General features: G+C 35.5%; 1 protein-coding gene across 3 annotated transcripts in view; it reads right to left on the bottom strand.

Annotated features, from left to right (window-relative positions):
* The window catches only part of LOC145688026 (dynein regulatory complex subunit 11), a 104,503-nt gene extending 79,815 nt beyond the window's left edge, over nt 1-24,688 (bottom strand). The window contains exons 1-6 of one of the 3 annotated variants that reach the window (XR_014131830.1): nt 24,528-24,688; nt 14,701-14,777; nt 12,612-12,702; nt 10,523-10,684; nt 6,731-6,919; nt 1,236-1,496 (exon numbers count right to left, since the gene is read on the bottom strand). Coding sequence is in view for 2 of the 3 variants with exons in the window: in XM_081761698.1 (XP_081617824.1) it covers nt 1,236-1,496; nt 6,731-6,919; nt 10,523-10,684; nt 12,612-12,702; nt 14,701-14,711 (714 nt within the window). In the remaining variant the exon portion in view is untranslated. The remainder of the gene's footprint in view (nt 1-1,235; nt 1,497-6,730; nt 6,920-10,522; nt 10,685-12,611; nt 12,703-14,700; nt 14,778-24,527) is intronic. The other 2 variants (XM_081761698.1, XM_081761699.1) reach the window with 2 other exon arrangements.
* Nucleotides 24,689-27,557: the final 2,869 nt, after the last annotated feature.

The following is a 27,557-nucleotide window of genomic DNA, read 5'->3' as shown; positions in this document are numbered from 1 at the left end:
ATTCTCGGTGATTGAAACGAATTTAAATTCCAAACAATCAATCTACAGGGTGCCCCGTAAGTTTGCATAAATAAGAAAAATTAATATTTGTTTATGAAAACCATTTTTATTCAACATATTGTGTTCTTCAGCAATGAAGGACACGCATCGAGTTGTGTTTCGAAAACAATGATAATCCTCTAGAGCGTTTTATATAAATAAAAATTTTCATACAAAAATGTTTACTTTCAATACGTATGGAAAGCTTTAAGAAACGGAAGTTACTTTACTACACTACTTAGTACAGATCTTGTACGAAAAAAAAAAAATGGCATAGTTTCAATTATTTATCTGACTCTCATATAGTTCTGAATAACAAAGAAATGTATTTAATGACAACATGATACACAATGCAGGCAAGATATGGACAGTTTCTGGACAGAATTTAATCCTAAAGGCATTAAGAATGTAAAACACCAATTTTAGGAATGATCCAAAAAATGGATCAAAAGATTGCGATCTTGGCCAATAATTAGATGTTGGGTCAGGAGCCACAAAATTTTTGAACGACCTCTAAATCGAGTTTCCGTATATTTTACGGAATAAGCACATCAAACTGAGTTAAGTGGTAGTTTTGGTAGGATACACTACATGCAGTTCTCCAGATATAAGACGTACAAGAAAACGTTTGGTTGAATGAAATATATTGGATTTTTTGGATTACGGGCCATAAAAAATTTAAATGCCCCTAAATCGAGATTTTGTATTTTTTCGGAATAAGGACATCATACTGAGTTGAGTGGTAGTTTTGGTTTGGCTGCACTATATGTAGTTATCGAGATAAGGCCTACAAGAAAATTTGTAATTGAATGAAAAACGTTGGATTTTTTGGATCAGGTGCCATAAAAATTTTGAATGGCCTCTAAATCGAGATTTCGTATTTTTTACGGAATAAGCACATCATACTAAGTAGTAGTTTCGGTTTGGCTACACTATACGTAGTTCTCCAGATATAAGACCTACAAGAAAATTTCTGTCTCAAATATATTGGATCTTTTGATCCAACAATAGAATTTCTATTCTTTCACTGGGGTTTAACATGCTTTTTCAGTATTGTGAAATTGAATCTCCTGCTTAAGGTGAGATCCAAACCATCGGGAATCAAACCATGGACTACGCGCATAGAAAGCACGCTCGTTAGCCACTTGGTCACAAAGAGTTGGTAATATTATAGAAAAGATTGACTCTTTATTTACCATTCCAATCAGCTGCATTTCATCCTGTTTTCGTTTATTTATTTTCCTTCGTGTAGAAAACCCACGCCAAGTCTTCTGGATTTTAATAGCTGCAACATTTCCATCTACAGCTTTGTATGCCGACTGTTCGAACTTGCCCTTCTCTTTCAAAAGTCGAATTTCTTTCATAAATTGTGACCTCAGTCGTCCCTGACGAGCTCTTTCGTGAACCTGAACAATATGGATAGCTTCTTGTATAGACATTGGTTCTTCGACCTTTTCCTAAAATAACAATAAATTAAATATTGCAGTATATATTTCACATGTATTTTAACTAATCTAAAAAATACATAGGAAAAATTATATTTTCATTAAAATGTAACATTTAGTTTATGAAGAAAGTTCAATCTTAAGAAAATAAACATTTTGTACCGCTATACTGAAGAAAATGGAGCTCATAGTTTATGATTTATTATAAAGGAATCCTTCTTTTACTTGACTTTTCCTTCCTCAAGTTCTCAGCAGATCGTTACCGTGAGTATTTTTCTTCATTTATAAGAAACTTTTACGAAAATTGATGTGATAACTTGTTTTTGAGTTTCATATAATAATGCGTGAAAAAATCAGAAGACATGCAGTTCTTCAACACTAACTTTTATATTTTCATATCATCTTGCTTCTTTCTCAATGCATTACGATCGAAATCTGATCGGAAAATGTTTAACTGAGGTCCTTCACAATGAGCTATTCTTATGGTGACAAGTGTATGCAAACAGGGCAGAAAACAAGTTACTTACCAGAGTATAATAAAAATGCAGTGGATTTTTTAAAAGAATATCTCTCAATAATAAACACCTTGATAATACGGCCAGATTCCTTTGTCCAGGGGGAAAAATTTATGTTACTACGGGACAGAACGCTTTCTTTTACAAATATAGACATGTATAGTCTTCATTTTCCCTCAACTTATAATAACCTCTTGACAACGGACAGCAATTATTATTCTCATTTCATACCTATTTAGTACATATAAATCTGAAAATATTTTTGCGATACAGCGTTGTAGACGGAAAATCCCTTCCACACAAAATACCCTTGTCATAACGCAATGACCTGGTGAAACAGCACACAGATCAGTGCAAGGTAAATACATTCCCTGGCGATACTTTTGTTTCCTTGTAGAGGAAATTTCTCCCTCACCCTCAGCAATTCAATTATCGCATGAAATGAAAGTAAGCTAAATTTGTGTAACTTCTCCGTAACGGTTACTTCTCATTTAAGGACGAATAATCATCTTCCATTGCTGTCTGTTATTCAGAGATTTCATCATATTATCACAGAACACAAAATAAGATGACGTGTGAGAGCATATACTAAGTTCTTCATCGGATAGGAAGTGGAAAATGTAGAAAGAAAAGGGAACTAAAAAACAGGGGAGTGGCCCTGAAGCATCCGGCTGGGAAAGTATTGGAATCGAGAGCCATACAATAGTTGTTTGATTGGATTGATTCGAGTTTAGTGTCCCTTTCAGCAGCAAGACTATATGACACATAGACCTACAGCTTTACCTGGGATCCCAAGCACACGAGCTCCCAGCAGGAATCAAACCCGGGTCTCGCGCGCCAAAGACGCGTACGCTACTCACATAGCCACAAGAAGCTTTCATGCAAATACTGTTCCCACCCTGGTTTAGAGAAGGAAGATAAAACTAATGTGAAGGATAAGGGTATTTTACAGATAAAACTAATAGGGCGGTAATATTTTTCATTGTACAAGCTTTGCTTTTGACAGACTTAAATCTGATTTAAAGTACTCGCTGACCAAAACAGTACGTTTATTGTAAACAAATATTACCGTAAAACAGTTTCGCCAACTATCCAGTCTGGCTTCATCAGACGCTAGTCTGATAGTTGATAGTGTCTCATCAAGCCAAAGTGGATAGTTGACGAAACTATTTTACGTTAATAAACGTACTGTTTTGGTCAGCGAGTACTTTAAATCAGATTTAAAGGACCGGTTAATCGGTAAGAGTATGGGACGATAAAGTGGTAATGAACACGTTGGCACATAAGTTTTCTAGAAATTAAAGTTAATTTAGAGAGAAACTGACACACTCTTTATCATATTTTTAATCATTTAGGACTAATAGGAAAGTCTCGCATAGTCATTCCATCTATTAATGAAGAATCAAAGTACATAGTAATAAATAATTCAACATGTTTACTAACATCTGAGTTAGAAGAGGGAAAACAGAATGGATGGATGTGAAATGAAAAGTTTCCGGTCTGCATTTTGCCCTTTTACAAACCTACAGAATTTTTCCGTAAGTCTGTCTCAATGGGTTATTGAAGACATAAATTTATATAAGCATAATTAAGTTTAATAAAAAAGGGATAGATAAATAGTTACTGAAAACTATACATTATAAATTAATGAACATAATTTAAGAAGAAATAAAAATCGAGTAATTATAATAATGAGAAATAATACAAATCACCTACGAAACAATTTGTAAATAAAAGAACGATAATGATGTAAAAAAAATTATAAATAAAAAAGAACATCACTACATCTGTTTCCAATTGACGTCAAAATTACTGAACACATTTTGATCATGCTTTATGTAAACTTAAGCATTAAGTCTTGGAAAGGTCTATAATTTTACATCGGCGGTACAGTTATGATAAGAGGCGATAATTAACGAAACAATTTTGGTAATCGACCTCTACCATTTCCATAGCTCTTACAACGCTCTTCTTTTTATTTTTGAAATACAGTATAAGCTTACTTTCTTACCGTAAACATTTATTGTAAGTCACACTTCCTGTCTTTCAACCACAATACAACACTAGTACCAAAATATAATAAAACACTAACGGTAATTCGCAATTCTAAACAGATTTACAAACATACAAGTAAACATTTATCATAATTTGACCTATCTCTTTACCTACAATCAACAAATCTAACTTATTTTTTTCTGTAGCATTTCAATTTATTACTATTATTATTATTATTATTATTATTATTATTATTATTATTATTATTATTTTAAAATTTAATTTGTTCTTCTTTTAAAGCTTGAAGTTTTAATACCTTTCGGTGCTTCTAAAAATCATTTGAAGAAAGTTATCTGAAAACTAAATTGAAATGTATTAGGCTTCTTACAGATGTACTCTACGCAAGTTTTATTAAGATCCACAGCTAAAAAATTACGCACATGCGCTTCAGCAAACAATTTAAACGACCCAAACGAGGGTTTCCCATCCCTTTTGGAGTCACCGCATATAAGTGACATCTAGTGCCGTATTTATTAACCACAGAGCGATTTCCAAAGGTAAACTTCACTTTCAAATGTGTGAAGTATTTTACGAAAATCACATAAATCAGTAAACTTTATTTTATTTTTTACAAATAGAAATGGGAGGCACGGTGGCTCAGTAGTACAGCGCCTACCTCTAATACAAGAGGTCCCTGGTTCGGTCACAGGTCAAGTAAGCTTGTGGTGGACAATACTGTGTCCGGGTACTCCCGTTTCCTCCCACATTATCATTTCATCAGTTCTTCCATTGTCATTCACTTGCCTTAATCATCCGTCTCCCTTAGCCTAAAGGGCATATAATCGTGAGATGTTAAAGTCAAAGATTTCATTTAATTTCGTTTTACAAATACACAGCTATTACAAATGATCTTTCCAATTAGGAACACTAAAAATTGCGTTTAATTACTCAGATAAAAACGAAAAGAAAAGCATCAACGGATAGAAAAGTTGAAGTAGTTCTCATTGTCCTGTAAAACCGTTTGTAATCACATAGTTCGCCAGAAAGAATAATATAAAAGAAAATGGCAACAAAAACAAGAGAGCATTTTGTGTCCATGATTTTTACATCAACCAGTCTGTTAAATAGTGTAATTTAATTTCCTCAGGAAGTTTAAAAGAAAGAAGAAAAAAAACTTATCAGTCGCAAGACTTTCCAAAAGGAAAAATACTTTAATAATAAATAACAAGAAAGTCGGTAAGATTCTCCTAGTGGGCACAAAATGTTTAAGTGGTGCACCACATTAAGGAAAGAAATCACTACATCTGTAAGCGGGTCATCCGGCCGTCCATCTGTTTAGCCACTGAAACAGTAGAACTTGCCCATACAACTTTCCTATCGAGTCCACAGAAATTTAAGCTAGTGCGAACAAAGAATTAGACATTCTACAACCAACTATATAGGAGACTCTCTGCAAACGTGTGCGATTGTAACTCCACCTATTACAATTGCTGCAGGTCATAAAACCGGTTGACAAATTGAAGCTTAATAGGTGAGTACCAAACAGATGGATTGGCCGTGATGGTTGTGTCGGCAGTGAATTCCTTCCTTCGCCTTCACGTTCCTCGGACGTTACGGCCTGTGTTTTTCTCTGAAAGTATATTAGAGCCTACAATCTCCTCTATCAAGGGCCGCGGTCGCTCAGTGGTAGAACGTTCACCTCTGGTGCATGAGGTCCTTAGTTCGATTCCAGCTTGCGCCAAGTGAGCTTTATGGTGAACAAATACAGTGTGTGTGGGTTTTCTAGGGGTTCTTCTTTCCTCCCACTTCCTTCGTTCCACCATTTTAGTAATTTCTCATCATCACCGACTCCTTTAGCCTAGCTGGAATAATCGTGGGACGTAAAACTTAAAGATCTCATTTTATTTTCATGTTTTTCAATCTCCTCTGTCATTCTTCTTGATCTGCGTACACATGACAGAAGCCATTGTATCAATTGACTGTTCGTTGGTTGAATTAAGAGTTTAACATTCATTTCAGCAGCGAGGCTATATGAGACGTGTATCTATAGCTTAACGTGGGATCCGACCCACATGAGTTGCCACTGGGAATTACACACGGGTCTTCCACGCCAAAGACGCGTATACTGACCATATAGCCACGGGAGTTGAGATCAATTGATCGTAATATACTATAGCGTATATGAGAGGAATTTACCGAGCGGCAAAGAGTACTCACACTAAACACCTGACTATATAAATATATACAAAGATGTGGAATTCTTGATTTGAGATTCTACATCCATCAACACTATTTGATACCGTATGTGGGTGTCACTAAACATGAATTAATGAGTGCTTTTAATAGGAAAGATTATTTCAAATAACACTGTACTTAGGTATATACAAGGTATACAGAACGAAATACAAAAACAATAATTTCAGTCTTCGATCAACCTACCTAATTTTTTTTGACCAATCTGTTACAAAATTTTCAGAACTTCTAAGAAAGAAAAAAAAAAAGTTAATACGCAAATTTCAATATTAATGCAGATTCTCAAAGATATAATAGTTTGTAATACATTAAAAAATACTGCATTTTATCATATTATCTAAATTTATGGCTAAGTTCGTTTTCTTCAGCAAGACAAAAATTCTGTGATCGACTGCATTAGGAAGAAAGATTTACTTCTAATTCCTTAGTTACTTCAGAACAAGGAAATGAAGAAAAACTTGGAGAAATACTATGTATACTTACTTCTTCATAAATCCCTAACTTCTTCAGAATGTTATCCAAAGTGCGTTTTCGTTCCTGTATTTCGTCTTCCCTTTCTCGTCTGTAATACTGTGGAACTCTCACTTCTGCCTCAATGGGAGTCAGGTTCATATCAAACAGAGCACTGTCATAATAACTCCAGTCGGATATGTCAAGATTAACAAGTTCTGCCTATGAAAATAGACAGAATATTCAATAAGTTTTTTCCAAAGATAGCATTGTAACTTTAATAATAGGTAACTTAATATAGTTACTGTTTCAATATAATGGAATATTTTATACGCTATATTGCATGGCAAGAGGTGAGACTATGATTACTGTAGTCACGGAAATGAGAGAAAGAGTCTGAAGAAAACTCAAAGTCAGCCTCGTTTTTGAACAAAAGTGAAAATAAAAAGAAGAAGAAGTAGTAGTAGATCGATATTTTGCCGTCGCTCTCGCAAAGAAACAAAAATTTATTACATTTTTTTTTAAAATCCAGTTTGGTAAAAATGGTTCCAAGTTGGCACTACTAATACCTTATACTTTTCTGTGTGTGAGAATAAGTTGCAACAAAAGTAAAAACTTATCTATGTGTGTATTCAAGGTAGTATTGTTTTGATAAAAAGTAGATATAATTCTAAATTAAAAATTCAAAAATATCATTCTCCCTCTCGAGCCAACGATTGCATAATTATTACGTTAACTCATAGTTTTGTTCATAAACTCATGATGAAACGAAACTTTTTATTATTAATGATGATTAAGTGTTTCGTAATACAGAACTGACGGAAAATAAGGATCTCTATTAATAGTGAATGACACATTCAGACAAAAAGGTTATTTTTATACAGTTTGCTGCCTGGTGTATTTAAAAGTTTGGCACAAAACATGTTAATAAATCCATAAAATATAATCAAAAATGATAAATAAACTCGAAATCTTGCTATTCTGTATCGTGTAACAGATTTGTTCAAAAATAATTTGACGTAGAATGCGGTTTCGTCACGTAGCTTTCGAGTTCATTTATTTATAAGGTAACTCTTTAAGAAGTTTACATTAAAAAGGAAGAAAAAAAGATTAACACTTAGGATATAGTTCTTTTCTCCAACCGAGGTGCAGTTCGTATATAAAGGATTTCGCCTTCTAGGTATGGTGGCTCGTGCCATAATAAGTCATCGTCCAAGGAAACTTGTGGAAAACAGCCCCGATAATTAAATGGCCAACCAGAACTCTCATTTCAAAGAATTGACAGCTGCTTGCCAATTCCACGTGGACTCTTACTTGTCACAATTCCAAACGCTGTTCTTTCAGTTAGTGATTAGAAGATTGCTGTTTAACATAGTGGATGTTAAGAGATTGCAACCCCGCAAATGTGGTCAAAAGAGGGATAGAGGGAGGAAGAGATATTGTGGTAAAATTCAGCAGAACTTCAAAGACATTTGCTAAACTGCACTCCTATTGAGTGAACACACTATAACATTCGGCTGGTTGGGTTTGAGTTTCGCTTTCACCAGCGAAGATTCATGAGACGTGGACCTACAGCTTAGAGTGAGATCCGAACCATCGCCAGGAATTGAAACCAGGACTACCATGCCAAAGACGCGTACGCTAATCACATAGCCAGGATGGAGCTCTGGTAAAACATTTCGGAACGGGTTCTTTCCATTGTTCTTTGATACGACTATGTTATTAATATGACTTGTGCCGACTTAATTCTATAACAGCGCAGAACATTTCAAAAAAAAAAAAAAAAAAAAAAAAAATCGTTTGAAGGAAGATTAATACATGTCATACAGGAAGTCATGTTAATACAGAAGTCTATGTTGGGAAAACTTTTAAGCAGTCTCATTTCTGACTTACAAACCTCCAATATGTGGGAAAATAAACTTTGCGATTACATAGGATAAACACTAATTGTTTTAGAGTTTAGATAAAGGGACATAGAAAATTGCATTCGAAGTCATACTTGTACACAGCAATATCCAGTAAGGAAAACCCAAATAATAATAATAATAATAATAATAATAATAATAATAATAATAATAATAATAATAATAATAATAATAATAATAATAATAATAATAATAATAATAATTATTATTATTATTATTATTATTATTATTATTATTATTATTATTATTATTATTATTATAATGAAGAAGAAGAAAAACTGACCACCATGTGCTTTTTTCTAATTTTAAATCTATGTTTTCAACTTCTATACTCAAATCAAAATAACAAAAGAATTATTATTTGAAGGAGTACTTGTTGGCCTAGTGCTAAGTCGTGATATTCCGCTGTGCTTCTTTCACCTTGGTTGACAAACAGTTCTGAACATGTGATACAATGCGGTAACATTGTATTATTGTTATTCCTTTCTACAGAGACCCTCCAACTGTAACTACCACCGGGACATCCACGTGGTTTTGAAGTGTCAGTTTGTTGTTAATTTTAATCGATGTATAGTACATGCTTACTGATAGTTAGAAGTAACATGTAAAAGAAGTTACTAGGATAAAAACATGAACAAAATAGAAACATCTCATGATACTGATTCAATCTGCCCTTAAACGTACAGTGTAATAAGCCTCTAGCTGGGTAAAATAAAACTTCTTTGCTTCTACCATATAAAAACTGGGGTTACAGAGATTAGCATGATATACGAAATTACTTGCACGTGCGAAAAATCAATGTCAGATTGAAAGAACATATCAGGGTCGTTAAAGTAAAAACTCTGAAAAAGTACCTTAAGCACTTTAAAAAATAAAACGCATAACATTCAGAAGTCAGTTTAGAATAAGACGGAAAATAACTTGGACATACAGATCAATGCGAAGATTGGAAAACGAAAAAAAAAAAAAAAGAAAAAAACAAAGAAACAGAAAGTCAAGTGAAACTTCGTGCAGATCAATCGAACGAGCAAGGAAATATCTGAAGTATTTCTAAGCAAGTTGGTTGGAAAGTGGCTGAAGAAATAAAAGAGAAACGTCACATGATATAGATGAGAAAACGTATGACAAATATACATGCAGAATATTTATGTATCCAGCAGAAGGCCTTCCTAAATATTTTTTGGACAAATTTAGTGGGTGTATAAGACGGTTCTCGTCTATTTCTGCTTATTTCCTTGTAACCCCTTTCTCATATCACTTTTATCCTTCAGAAAAAGAACTATGAAGGACTCGCAATACAACGTGAAACATTGGAAGTGCGCACGGAACGGTGAGTATATGCATTTTTTGAGTACTTGTAATGAAAAAAATGAAATGAAATCTGTAAGTTTTACGTCCCACGGTTATGCCGGTTAGGCTAAAGGAGACGGTGATTATGAGAAATGAGTGAAATGGTGGAATGAAGAAAGTGGGAGGAAACGGGAGAACGCCGAGAAAACCCACGCACACGGTGTTTGTTCACCACAAAGTTCACTTGGTGGGGGCTGGGATCGAACCCGGGACCCCAAGCACCAGAGGTGAACGCTCTACCACTGAGCTACCGCGGCCCCTACTTGTAATGAACTCCAGAACATAACTGACAATATGAATCTCTAAGAACACGTCAAAGTGAAACATCCCTTGCATACGTGGGATCCTCTAAAGAACTTGATTTTTCTGTAAGAATATTTAACAAAGATCCTATACAATTAAATGTACTTTTTATTTCGTACATGCTTTAAATAGCCACTCAATTTACAACAGAACTTGGAAGAGATTCTTACGTAGAAACTATAAACAAAAATGTGCTGTTTTACTTATCAATATCAAATATACTTATCAATATAAAATCTATTCTTACCTTCATTTCAAGGAGTCTACCAATACTTGCCTCCAACAATTTTCTTATCAATAACCTTTTTTGTGGTTGCACAATTTGATTATAGCACTCATCTAATTTGTTAACAATTGTAACATATTTTATGTATAAACCGCAAACAATACTAGAAGCAAGCTCTTTGTCCTGCAATATATGAAAAATGTAAAAGCTTCAAACAAAAAGAAACGAGACTCCATTTTCTATTTCAAATATCACAGTACAAAATATATCTGCATCTTAGTGAGCATCTGCCTATACGGTAAACAGACACATATATAAGTTGAAACTGCAGAACGTTATACATAAAAAAACAGAGGAAGATAATGAATCACCTCTGAAATAAAACAAAATAAAATATTACTTTAATGCCACAGGCAAAACCCTGCAGCCTTCAGGAAATGATCACAAATCTAAATAGAAAATGTCTCTTTAATGCTCTGTATTAGTTAATTTCTGTGTATTCCAAATTTGCTTCCTTTCTCTACTTATCTGTGCCTCTCACATAAATATTTCACCAAGTACTTAGTAATTGTTTCTATTTAGATTGTTTAACCTCAATGCTTGTTCAAAAATATGCACCTTAATTACTAAGAACGAGAATAACAAAAATAAATTAATAAACTAAAAGAAAGAGACTCTCTAGATTCTAATATAAATAAAATGAAGAGTTGTGTGTGTGTGCGCGCGCGCAGCCTGGGGACCAGACGAGTGGACCGAGAGTTACCAAATTTTGGTCACGGATACCTTGGTTCAGGTGTCAGACCAAGACGAAGCGTTTTCTTCAAAATTCGAACCAGAGGGTCTCGGCGGAGGGAGGGGGGGGGGGGGCTTTACCGAGACATGTAAAAGTAGTAGAAAATGACCGATATTAGTGTCAAATTCATAAATTTTGCGGTCGCTGAGACCAATGGTGAAACTCCGATCGCATTAACTTCCAAATTCACCCCATTCGGCTGCGGAGCGGGGGCACACCGAAACAATCCAAAATGATCCAAAATGACCAATGTTAGTGTCAAATTCATAGCTTTCGCAGTCGCTGAGATCAATGGTGACACTTCCATTAGCGATGACTTTTAAATTTAGCTAGCACTGTATACAGGCCGGAGGTCACCTGCCGGGGGGGGGGAGGGGTACCGAGACATGTAAAATTAATCCAAAATGACCGATATTAGTGTCAAATCCATAGTTTTCGCAGTCGCTGAGATGAATAGTGATACTTCCACAGGCGTTGACTTCAAATACAGCCCCCATCGGCTGGAGCGCAGAGAAGTTTTCTTTTTTATTTTTTTTTTTTTAAATTCGAACAACGAGGTCTCAGGGACCGTTTACTGGGATATGTAAAAGTAGTAAAAAATGACTGATATTTTTTTCCTTTCGTTGTTCAGTTTGTTTACATAGATATTTTATCTGACCCATGAGAAGGGTGGGTATTTTAGCTAATCTATATATCTAAAAATGAAAGTGACTATGTCTGTGACTTAATAACACTTCAATCACCCGATAGATCTCGATCAAATTTTCAACATAGATAAAGTTCGAGCCTGGGATGTTTTTTATCTATTTACTTTGACGGTGAAACTTAGGGGAGGGGCAAGGAGGGAGAGATATACATAAAAATGATAGAAAATGACCGATATTAGTGTCGAATCCGTAGTTTTCAGGGTCGCTGAAATGAATAGTGACACTTCCGATGCCATTTAAATCCAAATTCAGCCCCGCAACGGGGGGAGGGAGGAAATCTATAAAAATGATCGAAAATGACTGGCAAGACAAAAAACATTGTCTATCAAAGAGCGCTTCACTGTAATAGTAAAAAGTGACTCAATAACGGAACATATTACTAATTTTTGTTACTTTAACTCAGCGAAGCGGGTAATTGACGCTATATATAACTGAAAATTTCCTTCCGATCATGCAATATATTAACTATTCTTACGAAAATATTGTCTTATGACTACTTAATAGCACTTAATACTTAACATGTTTGGTAGATAACTAATAGTTATTTAATTTAAATAGTAGATTTTTTACAAAAATCATTAACAGACAGAATAATTAATTTTTCATATACCTTCTCTGGCTTCGCAGATTGGAGAAGAGCATCAAAACTTGAAGCATTGCACAAAGCGATCTGAGCTTCTGCCCAAAGCTTGTTATATGTTCTGTAGAATAAAGAAAAGGAAACAATATTTTTCTCTTGTTTTTGCATGTGAAAAAATAAGTTTGTTATTATTATTATTATTTTCTTTTCGTTCAACATAAGCTTAAAAGAATCGAATACATCCTGTTCTATGCCTACTATCTTTCACTGCTACAACAATTTTAATGTAGAAAGCTACAAATCTAAATAAAGCTAATAATTTTACCTGTGTGGTACACCAAGGGATATTGTTTTCCTACAATATTTCGCAAATCCCATTGCTTCCTTATTCATGTAGTCGTGTTTACTGGATCAGTTCTGTTCGACAAAAGCATGACTTCAGCATAAGGCCGAAATTAAACAGATTAGTACGACTTTTAAATTCTTCTGAGAATTGCCAAACTGTACGTAGACTACATAAATAAGTAAACTGTGTGGTTTGCGAAATATTGCAGGTAAATAATATCCCTTGAAGTTCCACATAGGTAACATTATTTGCCCTTTATATAAATTAGTTCGTTAATATGCGTACATTGATGTACGGTTCACAATGTTTTGCACATAATTTTGAGATGTAATATTATTCCTCTGTCTATGTCGAAATCATCATTAAAAAAATAAATGAAATAAAATAAATATAAAACCTCATGGGACAAAGATGAATCTACCCTGCAAGATTAATTGAATTATTGTTGTAAAGGGTACAACATATTAAAGTTCTATCATTGGCAGTTTTGAAAGGAAAATCAATTCAAAATTGAAACAAGATAATAAATTGAATAAATCTTTAGTGTAACGTCCCGCGATTAAGTCTTTCTCAAGAAACGACAAGTTAACACATTGGTTGTCAATTTAAATAAAAACAAAGAACCTAATCTTAAAGTCACATAGCTTTTCTTGGCTTCTTTTGAAAGTACACTTCATTTATCTATCTTTCTATTATATATATATATATTAAATGTATTTATGTGTGTTCCAGCATAACTCTGGATCGCCTGGAGAAATTTCTACCAAACTTGGTACATACATCATTTACAACCATGAAAAGAACACCGTGGGGATAAGACCCTCAAGCACATCTACAGAAGGCAAGTGAGGTGGGTGACATAAAAATGATTGAAATTACCGATATTAGTGCCGAATTCATAGTTTTCGGAATCGCTGAGATAAACACTGATATTTCCAATGCCGTGTAAGTCCAACTTTAGCCCCCATCGGCATGGTAGATAAGAAATACTGAAAATAAAATATCCAAAACAACCGAAAATAATGTCTAATCCATAGTTTTTGGGGTCACGGAAACGACTGACCCGTTTGAAATAACTTTTGGGACGTAGTAACTACTTCAAGGTAGATTTTTATAATGTCAGTGCGATTAAAGTTCGTATTCTATGGGGCAGGATGTTTCAAAATTTATGCCAAAAGTAGTGTGTTTTATTGATTATTATCATGACAATTTCATTGAAATATGTAAGAGGAATGGGGATTCAAATATTTCTAATACATCTATACTCCTCGTGCGAAGAACGGATATTTAGTTATGATACATCAAAAGTGGAAATATTAACACATTTTTTTTTTTATTTCCGTCAACAATTTCGAATGATTGTCCATAATGGAATTCATAATATTACACAGCAAATTTGAAGGGTATCCAATTCACTAAGCGTAGAATCCAGTCTACTGAGTATGTACCCTCTTGACCAAACACAGACTGACGTTAAACTGCATCGACAGTCAGGAAGGCACGATGGCTCAATGGTATAGAACTCACCTGTGGTGTGAGAAGTCCAATGTTTGATATAAGCCCACATGAGAGTTCTCCTGTTTCCTCCCACCAATTTTTTCACGATCATTCATTTTCATTAATCATTCGGCTTCTTTAGCTTACAGGACATGAATGTGAGACACACAACTAGACATTTCACTTCATTTATCGTCAACAGTATTAAACAGAACTCGTATTTTAGACGTAAAACAGAAAAATGAAAGTGGAAATTAAATGAAATGTTATACTTACTGGTGTGACATTCTTCCCAGTTTAAAAATGAACAACTTAATATTATGAATATTTTCCTAAACAAATCCTTAGTTTTCCTGAAACAAAGTAAGAAAAAGAATAAAGCAATTTCACGACTCCTACAAGGACAAGTCACCTGAAACACTTTAAGTAGTTCTGAAAATTTGAAGAATAGAATTACACAGCTATGTACTACTTCTGCTAAGGTATGATTAAAATAATTATAACAATATTTTTACCTAGCATCAATGTCTCATGCCTGTAGTCATGCAAGGGGATACGGCAAACCCTACATGATTTTTAATCCTGTCAAAAGAAAGAAAAAAAGGGGAAAAAATGAATTATAGCACCTGAAACACTGAACCAGAAACAATGACACTTTATATCGTCTCGCTGGTTAAGTCTCCTAACTACTACGGGTCTAGTCTGTGATAATACAAGAGATCCAATAATTATATGTACAAATTTCATTCAGTATAAATAACAGGTAATAGCTGAAATGAAAAAAAGTGTATTATTGCATCGCAGTAGCTCGCTATCACAAACCAAAATTGTACAGATAATTATATATCGTGTTTAAAACAATAATGCACTGAAAGGGTAGTTCATTCCGGCAATATTACGTCAAGGTTATTACATCACTACTACAGTATTAGAAAAGTAAAAGTCTTCGTTATAAATGACAAATGGAAAAAACAAGGATTTTCTTTTTTCTCACACAGTACCCTCTATAGTGCGAATTCAACGAAATTAAAAGAGTAAAAAATGAACGAATAAGCCAGTAACTAAACCCGGACTTCAGGCTTATCCTGTCGTTCCGCCAACTACCATGTCATCCACCAAGCTTCCTGATCCGCTACAGTCTCTTTTTTTCTGGTCGACGCTCAGCCATTCAAACCAAATAGACTGTACAACTGCATATGTTCGTTAGCAACGCGGCACCGTCTGTGGCATAGCGCCGACCTCAAAAGTGAAAATGTGTGGATAATCAGGAGGCGAACTGGGTGGCGTGGTGCTTGGCAAAAGTTTCGATTCCTGTTCAAGTCGTACATTCTTCACCGTTTAAATTCCTTCACGCGATTCAACAGCTAAATTGATGTTTGATATAAATTCCCGGCAAGTCACACAAGCTTCTTTCCGTTCATTGTCTTCTGAAGGTGGAATTTCTACTTTGAAGAGTTTGGTCAGTTTTGATTTGGTGTACCCACCCACAGTAGCAGTAATTTATATATATTCGTTTGAAGCGTTTGACCAATAGTTTGGACGCTGTGAATGATGTGTTGTATGGATCAAGTTCATTCTTAATATTCATCGCCCAGATACGTATTGTGCGATCGTAAATAACTGTATAGTATTGTCTCATTGGCATGAAATGATCACGTACAGCATTAGGTCGTGCTTGCAAGGAATGTCGGCGTTTGCAAGGCATTGTACCATCTCAAATTTTTGCAAGACTATCTTTTTTCTTCGTTTTTGTCCCATAACAATAATGATTTGCAAACGTGATGACATGTGAATCGCTAATCCAAGAGGGCACAGCTGGGGAGGCTCCGAGCCTCTGGGCTGCTTGGTCCAGATCTTGTATGCATCGGGCAAGTACTTTGTACGGGTTTCTTTGTGCACGTTTTCTTTGGTGTCGATGAAGCATATGTTGAGCTAGTCTTCTTGTAATAGTCACCGACTGGTAAACTTCGTTCTAGTGGCAGCGTCGTCCCTCCTGGTAACGCTGGATCATTGCCGATATCACTTTTAATGTTCTTATCATCTGTTTGATCATCGTTTATCATTAGTGTGTTAAAATCATCCATAACAACCCCTTCCTCACAAAGCTGCGTTTTAATCCGTCCTGCAACAAGGCGTTCTTCCGGTGTTGCGGTTTCCAGAACACATCAGCTAACAGCTTCACAACTACAGTTTGTCACATTGTGTATATATATGATGCAAGTTTACAAATCAGTCTCCGAAGTACGGCTGCACTCTGCTTCCATTGACACTACTTGACCTGCGTGACCGAATGTTCACAAAGAAACACTAGTATGCGTTCACACTTGCTCCTACTACTAAAACTACTAAAACTAGTTCCATCTCGCGCCTTTACATCCCATGCTCTCTGTACACTGCCCACGCTCCCATATTTCCGTTCCCTCTGGTCCATAGCATAGCACATTTCACAACATCTCTCTATTTTGTAGTACACACGTCAACTGGTTTCATTTACGTATTTTCCCAACCACACGCGTTCTTTCTTTCAATTATATACAAAATGAAACCTTTAACACGGGATCTAATTGATCCGGTTCCATATGTTATTTCCGTTTAGAACAGCTTTCATTGACATAAAAGTTATATTAAATTGTCTGTCTTTCTTATATGGTTGGTAGGTTAGTTTTGGATTGAATACTTTCATCCTTTGCAAGAAATTCAGTTTCACCGTCCTCACTGCCTTTCTCTCATTTCGGTGACATTCAAAGTTTTCTCTTCCCTAGCTCCTCTCCCTATGGTCCATAACAGCTTAAATTTTAATGATCTCCATTTCTTTTTATGCTCAATCAGACGTCTTATGTTCGTATCGCATTTGCACAATCATATGAACCTTAACTGTTAGAGATACAACTCTTGTACAATTCTCACATTTGGGACTAGTATTAACAATATAATTAAGACATAAGTCATAAAATTAAACATAGGCAATGTTTATCAAACCTGTGAAACACAAAAGTGGAAGTTCTTCTTTTCAGGGCATGTAGTACTGTATGGTACTGATCAACAGTCACAAAATTTTTGGCAAGTGATATGGACTATGGCATATATGCATATGCAGTTAAAAAATCTGGTGGCCACCACCATGTAACGAATGCACATTGTTTTTTATAGATCCAACTACCTTTAAAACGGTAAATTCAAGTGACTTCCTATTTTTACTTCCACCACACTGGTATAGGTAGAAAGTACAGATGCAATCATATACTGATTACTATAATATATCCTTACTACATCGTCTCCTATTGCTTTAAAACACTTCTCCCGTTATTGACCTTCCAATTTTATTTGATATGCTTGCAAAAGGGAATATGCTTCGGACCCACTTGGAAATGTGGGGGACTTAGAAAGCGAAGACACAGGGCACCGTTGGCCCAAGAGCAGGCATTACTTTCTGTAACTGTCAGTTAAAACACCTTATGAATACATATTTAGGGTGCACAATATGCAGGATTACACAGTGGAGATGCTAACATTACTTAGCGGTATGTTATCTCTATTTTGTTACTTTCACTCGTGTAGGACAAGCTCAAAAATGTCACTAGAAATAAGTGTTCAAGAACTCAAATTCTTCCACTAAAGATCTCTCAATCCGTTTGCAAAAGATTTGCACACGGCGACATGACATTGTGTGTATTACGTGAGCTGAAACTGAAAGATGTAACCACAAATATCTATATCTCTATATATATATATTTTCAAAACTTGTCACTTAAAGCCTTACACACTCGTGTCCTCTTAGCGCTATTTCATTTGTTTTAGGTACATCAAAAATAAAGAAAGCCACCACAAGCATGCTTTTAAATAGTTTTCTATAAAAGTAGTCACTTGAGTGTCTCAAAAGCTCGTGTTCTACTTGTAACTTCCCAGTTTTACTAGGTATGGGGAACGCACGTTAAGTACAAGGAAATTTGTTTTGTGACCCACCGGCAAGGAAAGGGGAAGAGGAAAGGGAGTTGGACAGTATAAACAATAACGGCACCAAAGACATTGGGAAGAACGCTATTGAATGTCTTAATTGCTGCGTACTAAAGTGAAACTGCGCATCTACAAATGCACGCTCATTCTTGTTAACATTTGTATGTAATATACACTAATCGAGTGGTGACTCATCTAAACTTCACATATAACTAAATAACTAACTCTATGGCCTATGGAACCCGGAGGTTCAATGCCGCGTTCACAAAAGCTCTCCACTGACTTCTATCCTTAGCTAACTGCATCCAGTTTCTACTTTGTATTCCAATCTCTGCGAGATCCATCTTAATATTGTCCTCCCATCTGCGCCTAGGTCTACCTAATGGTCGTTTTCTGATTGGTCTTCCAGTCAACACTCTGAAAGCGTTTCTACTTTCTTCCATTCTAGCTACATGACCCGCCCACCTAAGCCTCCTAGACTTGACGACTTTAATAATGTTGGGTAAACCGTATAAATTATGTAGTTCCTCGTTATGAAGTTTCCGCCATTCCCCATTCCCGTTCCACTTGGATCCGAATATTCGTCTCAGGATCTTGTTCCCAAATACTTTCAGTCTATGTTCTTCCCTCAGAGTAAGCGACCATGTTTCGCAACCATACAGAACCACAGGCATGATTATAGTTTTGTATATTTTAAGCTTCAAATTCCTCGACAGAATTTGCGACGACAAGAGATTTTGAACCGAATAGTAACACGAATTCCCTGCTTTTAGTCGACATTTAATTTCTTCGTGAATATGATTTTCGACTGTTAATATTGATTCTAAATATTTGAAACTATCCACTTTATCAAAAGTATTATTTAATATTTTAACGCATCCATAATTTGCTGTATTACGGTTCCGACGCACTTCCATGTATTTAGTTTTCTCTGCATTTACTTCTAAACCCATGTCCCTGCAAACGTTTAATAAGATCTCTGCATATCTTTCTATTGTTCTCCTATCATCCCCTATTAAATTTACATCATCAGCATATACCATAACCTGATGAATACCGTTCAACTCTAGGCTTTGGTTGCTATCTTTGACTTCACATATACTTTATAAATATTAAATCTCGCAGAATATATTCAGCAGACGTGAGACAACGCTTTTAGCTTAATTAAGGGTAGGATGAACTAGTGTAGGTAGGTTAAGTTAGGATAGTGCTGGCTCATACCTGCGGAACAAAAACTCAATCTCACTTATAGAATAACAGATTATTTTTACAGGCACGAACATTGTGGCTCTCTTCTACTTCATTCATAATAAATGGTTGTGTGCAGATTAAAAATAGTTCGTCAGATTTAAAAAATATTTTTGTATTAATTTTCTTGCTTTAGACGTTCTGGACTCTTACTACCCTGGTGCATACCTACATAATTGCGTGTAGATTGATATCATGCGTGGAAACTAACCTTTTCGGGATCTTATGGTACAATTTGTACCATACGCGTTTTTCATTGTATATTGCGTTATTTCTCTCCTATTTGAGCTTCTTCGTCCGGTTTTTTTTTTCTTTTTTCTTTTTTTTTTTTTTTTTCAAGTCCAGAGACATTGTAGAAGACATTACGTATGGTTTCAGACCGTCCTGCGTCCAGACATAGGAGGTGATGACGACATAATCTTAAAATGTATTTTTTCCCCTTTTTAAGCCTATGTTCATTATTTTTTGGCGGGCTTATTTTTGAACGTAGAAGATTGAAATTTTGCACAAACATTCAGTCTACCGAGTAGTATTTACCAGATTTTTTGTTCTGATGTCAGTGTTAAAACAGGGGGGGGAACCAGAGGGGCAAAGGAATAAAAAAGGGATATTTTTACCCCAAAAATCCCGTTTTTCGTAATTTTCCCGCCTCACGTACATGATGGAGACACGTGAGTCATACCGTCTGAAAGGCAGTTCCATTCTGAAGAGAATGACGTTCGAATTATTATTCTAGGGTAATTAGGGTCGTCTCAGGGAATTTTTAAAAAATATACTTCTATATAGGGAAAATGGGACAAGGTGGGTTTATTTTTTTTTGGCGGGCTTACTTTTGCACCTAGAAGACTGAAATTTTGCATAAACATTCAGCCCACCTAGTAGTATTTATCAATTTTTTTCAGATCTCTGCATTAAAAAATGGGGGGGTCCAGAGGGGAAAAAATTGAAAAAAGGGATTTTTAGACCTAAAAAATCCCGTTTTTCGTAATTTTCCCGCCTCACATCCATGATGGAGACACGTGAGTTATACCATCTGAAAGGCAGTTCCATTCTGAAGAGAATGACGGTCGAATTATTATTCTAGGGTAATTAGGGCCGTCTCAGTGAATTTTTATCCAAATATACTTCTGTATAGGGTAAAAGTGGGGCATGGTCGGGAAATTTTTTCTGGCGGGCCTATTTTTTCGCGTAGATGATCGAAATTTTGCACATTCAGTCCACCGAGTAGTATTTACCAGAATTTTTTTTTCCGATTTCTGCGTAAAAACAGGGGGGTCCAGAGGGGCAAAAGTTGAAAAAAGGGATTTTTAGGCAAAAAAAAATTCTTTTGGTCGGGACTTTCCCGCCTTACATACATGGTAGAGACACGTGAGTTATACCGTCTGAAAGGCAGTTCTATTCTGAAGAGAATGATGGGCGAAACATGACTCTAGGGTAATTAGGGATGTCTCAGGAATTTTTTTCCCTGAGATCATGGTGTTTTGAGGTAGTTTTGGGCATGGTGGGAATTCCTGATAAAATTTCCCCCGCCCTTACTATTCAAGATATAATCTTGAAATTTGGCACACACATTCACTATACCAAGTACTATTTCTCAGATTTTTTTTAGGTGGCTACGTTCACACAGGGGGGGGGGAGGGGGCAAAGTTCGAGAAAAAAATCCCTCCGAAATTTTCACTTTGACATTTTTTTCCCGCTTCTGGTATATGGTATGAGCATACAAGTGATACCATTTGAAAGCCAGCTCTATTCTGAAGAGAATGAGGTATGAACCATGATCCTAGCATAAATAGTGACGATTCAGTAGCTGCTTGACTGAAAGTCTAAAAAATAGCCCAAAAAGCCAAGATCCGGAAAGGGCTAATACACCCTGAAATGATCACGTACCATTCTATCACATACTACCTTATTAATTATATACAATTATTCCATCACGAAATTCACAAATAATACCATAGATTTTTTTTTCCTTAGGGTAGGAGTTGCGTTTACAAGTACACTTTCCATTACGGGTATATTAAAGGATAACTGCCACAGATGGCGGCCACGAAATACAAAATCTACGGAGAAACGAACAGAATCAGATAAAATGTGAACATGAAAGTAAGAAGAAAGTTAATACAGGTCATCGCTGTCAGGTGATTAATTAGGGAGAAAGTTAAATTCTGGATCATACGAGTCCGCGTATTGATGCGATATTAGGTAAACATCCATAGAGCATAATGGCAGTGTTTCAAGCCCACGGTATTATTAACTAAGCTAGGACCTGATGCTGCAGCAATGGAGGAAAATACTGATTTGTAGAGCGGAAACTAAGAAGAGGAGAGTTGCATCTGAAATAAATGTAGTGATATGGGGCAAAATTTTGGGCCCTATTCCATTAAATAGGGGCATAAAATTGTAAAATCAAGGAAAATATATGTTACTTGATTTTACAATAGGATTGTACAAGTAATCAAAATATATCGGCATCTTACCTTTTTCATGTATAAGGTAGAAATACGAAATGGAAAGTATGACCTTTACCACGTAGTACTCTATAGGAAAGGCTTGATGAAGTGAAGTGTTGTAAATCCAGGGTGCAAGGTGATCATAGAAATGTTACAAAGCTGTGTCACTCACAACGTATGTGTTTTATACCATAAAAAGTGCTTTGTTCCATTGGCACCCATTATTGCAACTTTTCGTTTATGCGTATACCCACCGTCGATGACGCGCCTGGGCTCTAGGCACGGGTTCCCCTGCTAAGTTCCTGCCCTGACTCAGTAGGAAGTGTTCGTGCTTTTTAGCGGCTAATTTACATAAGTTGGTTTGCGTTTCTAAGTCACTTTGTGCATTATGCGCTGCAATTTTTATGACATATGTGCACAGAGTGTAGTTATGCTCAGTCCTGCTAAAGTCATTTTCACCCATTAATGCAACTCCTTTAAGAAACACTTTCTAAGGCAGTAAGAGTGCATTTCCTGCTAAAAGATGTTTATATATTATGAATATTAGCATTTCCTTGTATGGGAACCTAGTGAAGTAATTTTGTTTGGGCTGGGGCTCTGCTCCCAAAACATCCCCTTAAAGTTTATCTATATAATTCTGTAATAGGATGTTATTTATAGTGCTGGTTAGAAACATGAGAAAGTGAGGATTCATTGTTTTCGTTATGTTTGAATAGAGGCCTAGTGAGTAGTGTTGCACACTTAACACTCGGAAGGTACTAATTTTGCGCAAGAATACAATACATACGAATACGTATCTAGTAAAGAGCAATGAAAGCATGAAATATTTGTAATCAACAGTTAAAAATAAACGAGGGATATGAAAGAGGAGTAATTCTATGTACAGCGTATAAAAATAAAAAAAAATAACAACACAACGTTGCAAACAGGTTCATGTGTGTCCAGTCCGGGGACACTATCTGCGGAGGTTTATCCGCAATAAATATGCGTCCTGACGTGTGCTGTACAAAAGATACTACTAAAAAGAACAAACCAAGTTCTGGTAGATGATCATTAAAACCGAGAACACTACCTAAGTGAAGACAGGAGCGAAGCAGGTGAGGCACGAGGCAACGCGGCGGTAGTCTGCAGGTAGCATGTGCGTCAGCGACGGAGGACATATGCATAAATGGGTAAATAAAAAAAAAAGTTTTAAAAAAACGTGAAATAGCACAAAATTACACGTACAGGTCAAGAAATGCCTGCCAGTGGAAATCAGTTATGCACTTACACATTTTACTCTAGTATGTTTCAAAGTTGTAACATTAAACTTGTCAACACTGTTTTCCTACGTTATGAAAAATTCCTGCCGACAGTAGAATTTAATATTCTAGGAAATACTTTTTGATATGCACAAATTCATTTTAACTGTAATATTACCATGTTTATGACGGACTATTCTTAATCAGTACGAGTGAATGTAATCTTACGTTGACAACAAAAACGTTTTCTGAAAGGTATAGGATTATTTTATTATCATTATTGGGTTATGTTTAGCAGAATAGGTCCAGATACACGTAAAAGACAATATTTACAGGAGAAATGGATGACGCAAGTACTTACACCTACAATAACGTAACTAAATCTGACCTAACCTAACATTAGTAGAAATAATTGAAATTGTATCTTTTTTGGAAAATTATCCTGGATCCCCAGACTAACATAATGCAACATAAACTAACCTCTCCTAACCTAATATGAACAGAAATTACCGAAATTGTAACATTTTTTTAAAAAAAGAAACGGCATTTATTCCGAAGTTGGGCGTCCGTTTTTCCCACGTTTTTTTCGCTCTTATCTCCTTCCCACTCTTATCTCCTTCATTGCCCTTGTACATTCGCCATGTTGATAACGTAAATGCTCGTTTCTTTCCCACAATGCAACTGTTCGGTTACCTTGTGCCAAGTAGTTCCCTCCGCTCGCCGTATAGTCCCATGTTTATAACCGCTTATATATAAGACATAAACAGATTTTTCGAGACTCCTATATATTATCAAGCACACAAACGATGAAATTAGCCATATCTTACCTGTAAATTTTTAAAAATTTGCTGGAAACGGACGCCCAACTTTGGAACTTAACCCAAAGAAACAATTGCTGGACCCATTCTGCTAACGCTAGCCTTATTATTTTTATTTTAATTTGTGATCATCCACTGAAATGGACGATTCCTATTGTTACGTGTAATATCATGCAACTTCACATTTCACTTTCTGTTTCACTGTTCAGTAGTTTTTCATGTACCCTGCAGAACTATGTTCTCTAATGCCGACCATTCTATTTTACCTGTAAATTTTCCAAAACGTAATGCCTTTCAAATTCTCTACCCATTAGGTGGTGTGCAACTTGTTTATACGTATAAAGATACTTACTCTTTTTCTGTATAGTGTCACGTTGTATCTCTAAACTTACCAAACATAGGCTCCATTTAATTCACGTGTGCCATTTCTTTATTCTTTAACTATACATTGATATTTGATAATACCTTACTTAGCATGCTCATTCTCCTATATTTCAGAAAATACTCCCATAAAATTATTGTCAAGTTACCATAGCAACACAATTTTCACAGAATACAACCAAAAGTTCAACATTAGACCAAGCTGAGTGTGGTGATCATTCAACCTATGATATATTCACCAAATGGTGTAAAAATAATTATATAATATTTATTACTAACATATTAAAACGATTGTTGTAAAAATAGTTTAGGATATAGTATACGAGAGTGCCTCATCATTTAGCGAGGACTCACGAAGTGCAGTCTTTTAAGGATTATTCATTGAGGATAAAGGAACTTGAAAATGAGGTAAAAATGCGACTTTCATTTAATTACTGAGTAATATAAAATAAAATGTACGTCGGTTTGCGTTGCGTTTCGTTGTGTTTTATGGTATGCGAAGAATAATAATGTGCCCTTGTACGTAGTGTATGAGTATATGTGGGGGATTTGAAACACATATCGCATGTCACGTGCACGTGGATGCTTCTTACTACTTCTAAATGTAATAAAATCATTTTTATACGTAGTGCAACAGTAGGAAGTATCCACGCGCACAGATCGTGAGGCACTGTTGTATACTATTACCATAGTTTAAATCTCTTATACTTTCTGACTCCCAGTTCTTTGTTACTTCTCGTTCGCACCTTATCAAAAAAAAAAAAAAAAAAAATCTAGCAGGTACTATCATCTGGCATCTAGACTGATAACTTTGTACCCTACTCTCTGATCAGTATTGTAGTATCACAGGCAGCGTTGCCAGTTAAACGGTCTTTACCATACGAATACAGTAATTTGATCACGCACGATATACAATTCGACTTTTTGACCGTATGCAGGCACGTAGCCAAGGGGGAGGTCCGGACCCCCCCTTTCAAGACAAGAAATGAAAAAAAATAAGGAAGGATGAAACAAAATGAAATGAGAAAAAGAAGGATCAGCGTTAAAAATAAGAAAATAAAAACTACAGGAAGCCTTTGGTTACTCTTTCTTATGAGGAGATTTGTATTACTTGTAATATATGGTGGAAAGGTGAACAAGATATCATGGAAGATTCAGTGAATTTGAAATTTCTAGAAAAGTTACAGAATTCTCAGAATTTCTGCTACTAGTCAGGGAGATTTCAAGCTTCCCAAAGCATAGTGCCGTTGAGTAACAGCGTGGACATTTTTTTCTTTTATCTAATTTTTGGTCATCGCATCCTTGTAGTATCAAACATGTTATTTCAAAAACAATTTTCTTCTGTTGCTTTAACCTGTCATTTCGAACCGACAGAAGTTGACGGAATAATAAAATAAAATATTATGTGGAAAGAAAGTTCTATTAGCATTTGATTCGACAGAAAAAGGAACGCAGATATTGTAAAATATTTTACAAGACATTACTGAAATACTTTTCACATTATTGAAGTACTTTTTATAATAGTTGAGGTCATAATGAAAGGAAAATTGTTATATTTGAATACACAGAGGAAGGACGTAAATATTGTAAAATCTTTTTCAATGCGTTTTTTTTATTATTATTTTACTTGAGATTTCTTCACAGTTTGTTATTAAAATACTTACCAAGATATCCTAATTTTATTGTCATAAAAAACCAATATATGTTGATAGTAAAGTAGTTTAGATTGATCAAGCTCCTGGGCCTTCAGAATTTCATGTCAGCACCCCCAGGTTACGAAATCCTGGCTAAACGAACCAATATATGTTCCAGTAAAATAGTTTAGAGTATCGAACCCCTGGTGTTATGACCACAGTTTTTCATGTCACGGACCACCCCCCCTTCATGAAATCCTGGCTACGTGCCTGCCGTATGCTTCAAGGATGTTATAAAATAGCCAATTTTATAACATCCTTAGTATGCTTTGTGTAGGACCTTACTGAAATTTTGCAGCAATATTTTCTTTTTAAGCATTTATGTCATGTTTTCTATCTCCCAATGGTTACTAATCCACAACTCACCGCAACATCTTAAATGTTGCTTTGGGCACTGGCTTCCTCTTTCATAGATAAGTAGAATAAATGTAACCCTAATGAAAGTGAAAACCTGAATTTAAAGTTATTGGGTCTATTCAGAGTTATTCTGAAGCGTGATTAGTGCCATACTAAAGAGTTCAACTAACATATGATTCCTGCAGTAGTCAGGCATTTAGTATGGCACTAATTATACGTCAAAACAACTCTGCAAAAGGCGGATTATATCTACAATATATTCACAATAGCCATTCATTGTTCAAAATAATGGAGCCACATGTGGTAGTGAGATACAATCCCAAAATAATTAAATAACATGGCCACTTGTTTTCAGTAGAGTTCGAACACGTAAAGTTGCATTCAATAGAAAGTGACAACATCCTTTTGAAGGATGAAGCTGATAATTTCAATTTTAATTATTTGCAAGGTGTTGATTATTTTTCTGCTATTTTGCCTTGCTACAAACTGACAATTTTATATTTTAAAATTATTATCGAAAAATTATGTTATTATTTACTACATTATCATGCATAATTTGAAAGCAATACAATAAACATGTCTGGATACAGTGAAAAAGAGAGATTAATATGTTTTTAAATGTAAAACTGTTTCCTAAAACATTTTAGGCCTATATTGTACGGTCCTACGGAGGATAAAATAGCCGATTCTCATCTTGCGCGCAGGGGCCGCGGTGGCTCAGTGGCAGAATGTTAATCTCTAGTACTTACGGCCAATGGTTCGATCCCAGCTTGCGCCAAATGGGCTTTGTGGCGGACAAACACAGTGTGCCTGAATTTCATCGGGTTCTCCCGTTTTGTCCACTTTCTTCATTCCACCATTTCTTTCATTTTCATCATCACAGTCTCTTTTAGCCTACATGACATAAAAGTGGGACGTAAAAGTTAAACTTACATTTAATTTCTTATCTTGCGCACTGTTTTCACGTTTGTGAGTCTGGCAACGCTGATT

The sequence above is a fragment of the Thermobia domestica genome, chromosome 6, assembly GCF_964235325.1.
Source record: "Thermobia domestica chromosome 6, izTheDome1.hap1.1, whole genome shotgun sequence".
Classification (NCBI taxonomy): Eukaryota; Metazoa; Arthropoda; class Insecta; order Zygentoma; family Lepismatidae; genus Thermobia; species Thermobia domestica.
This window is presented reverse-complemented; position numbering and strand designations above follow the sequence as displayed.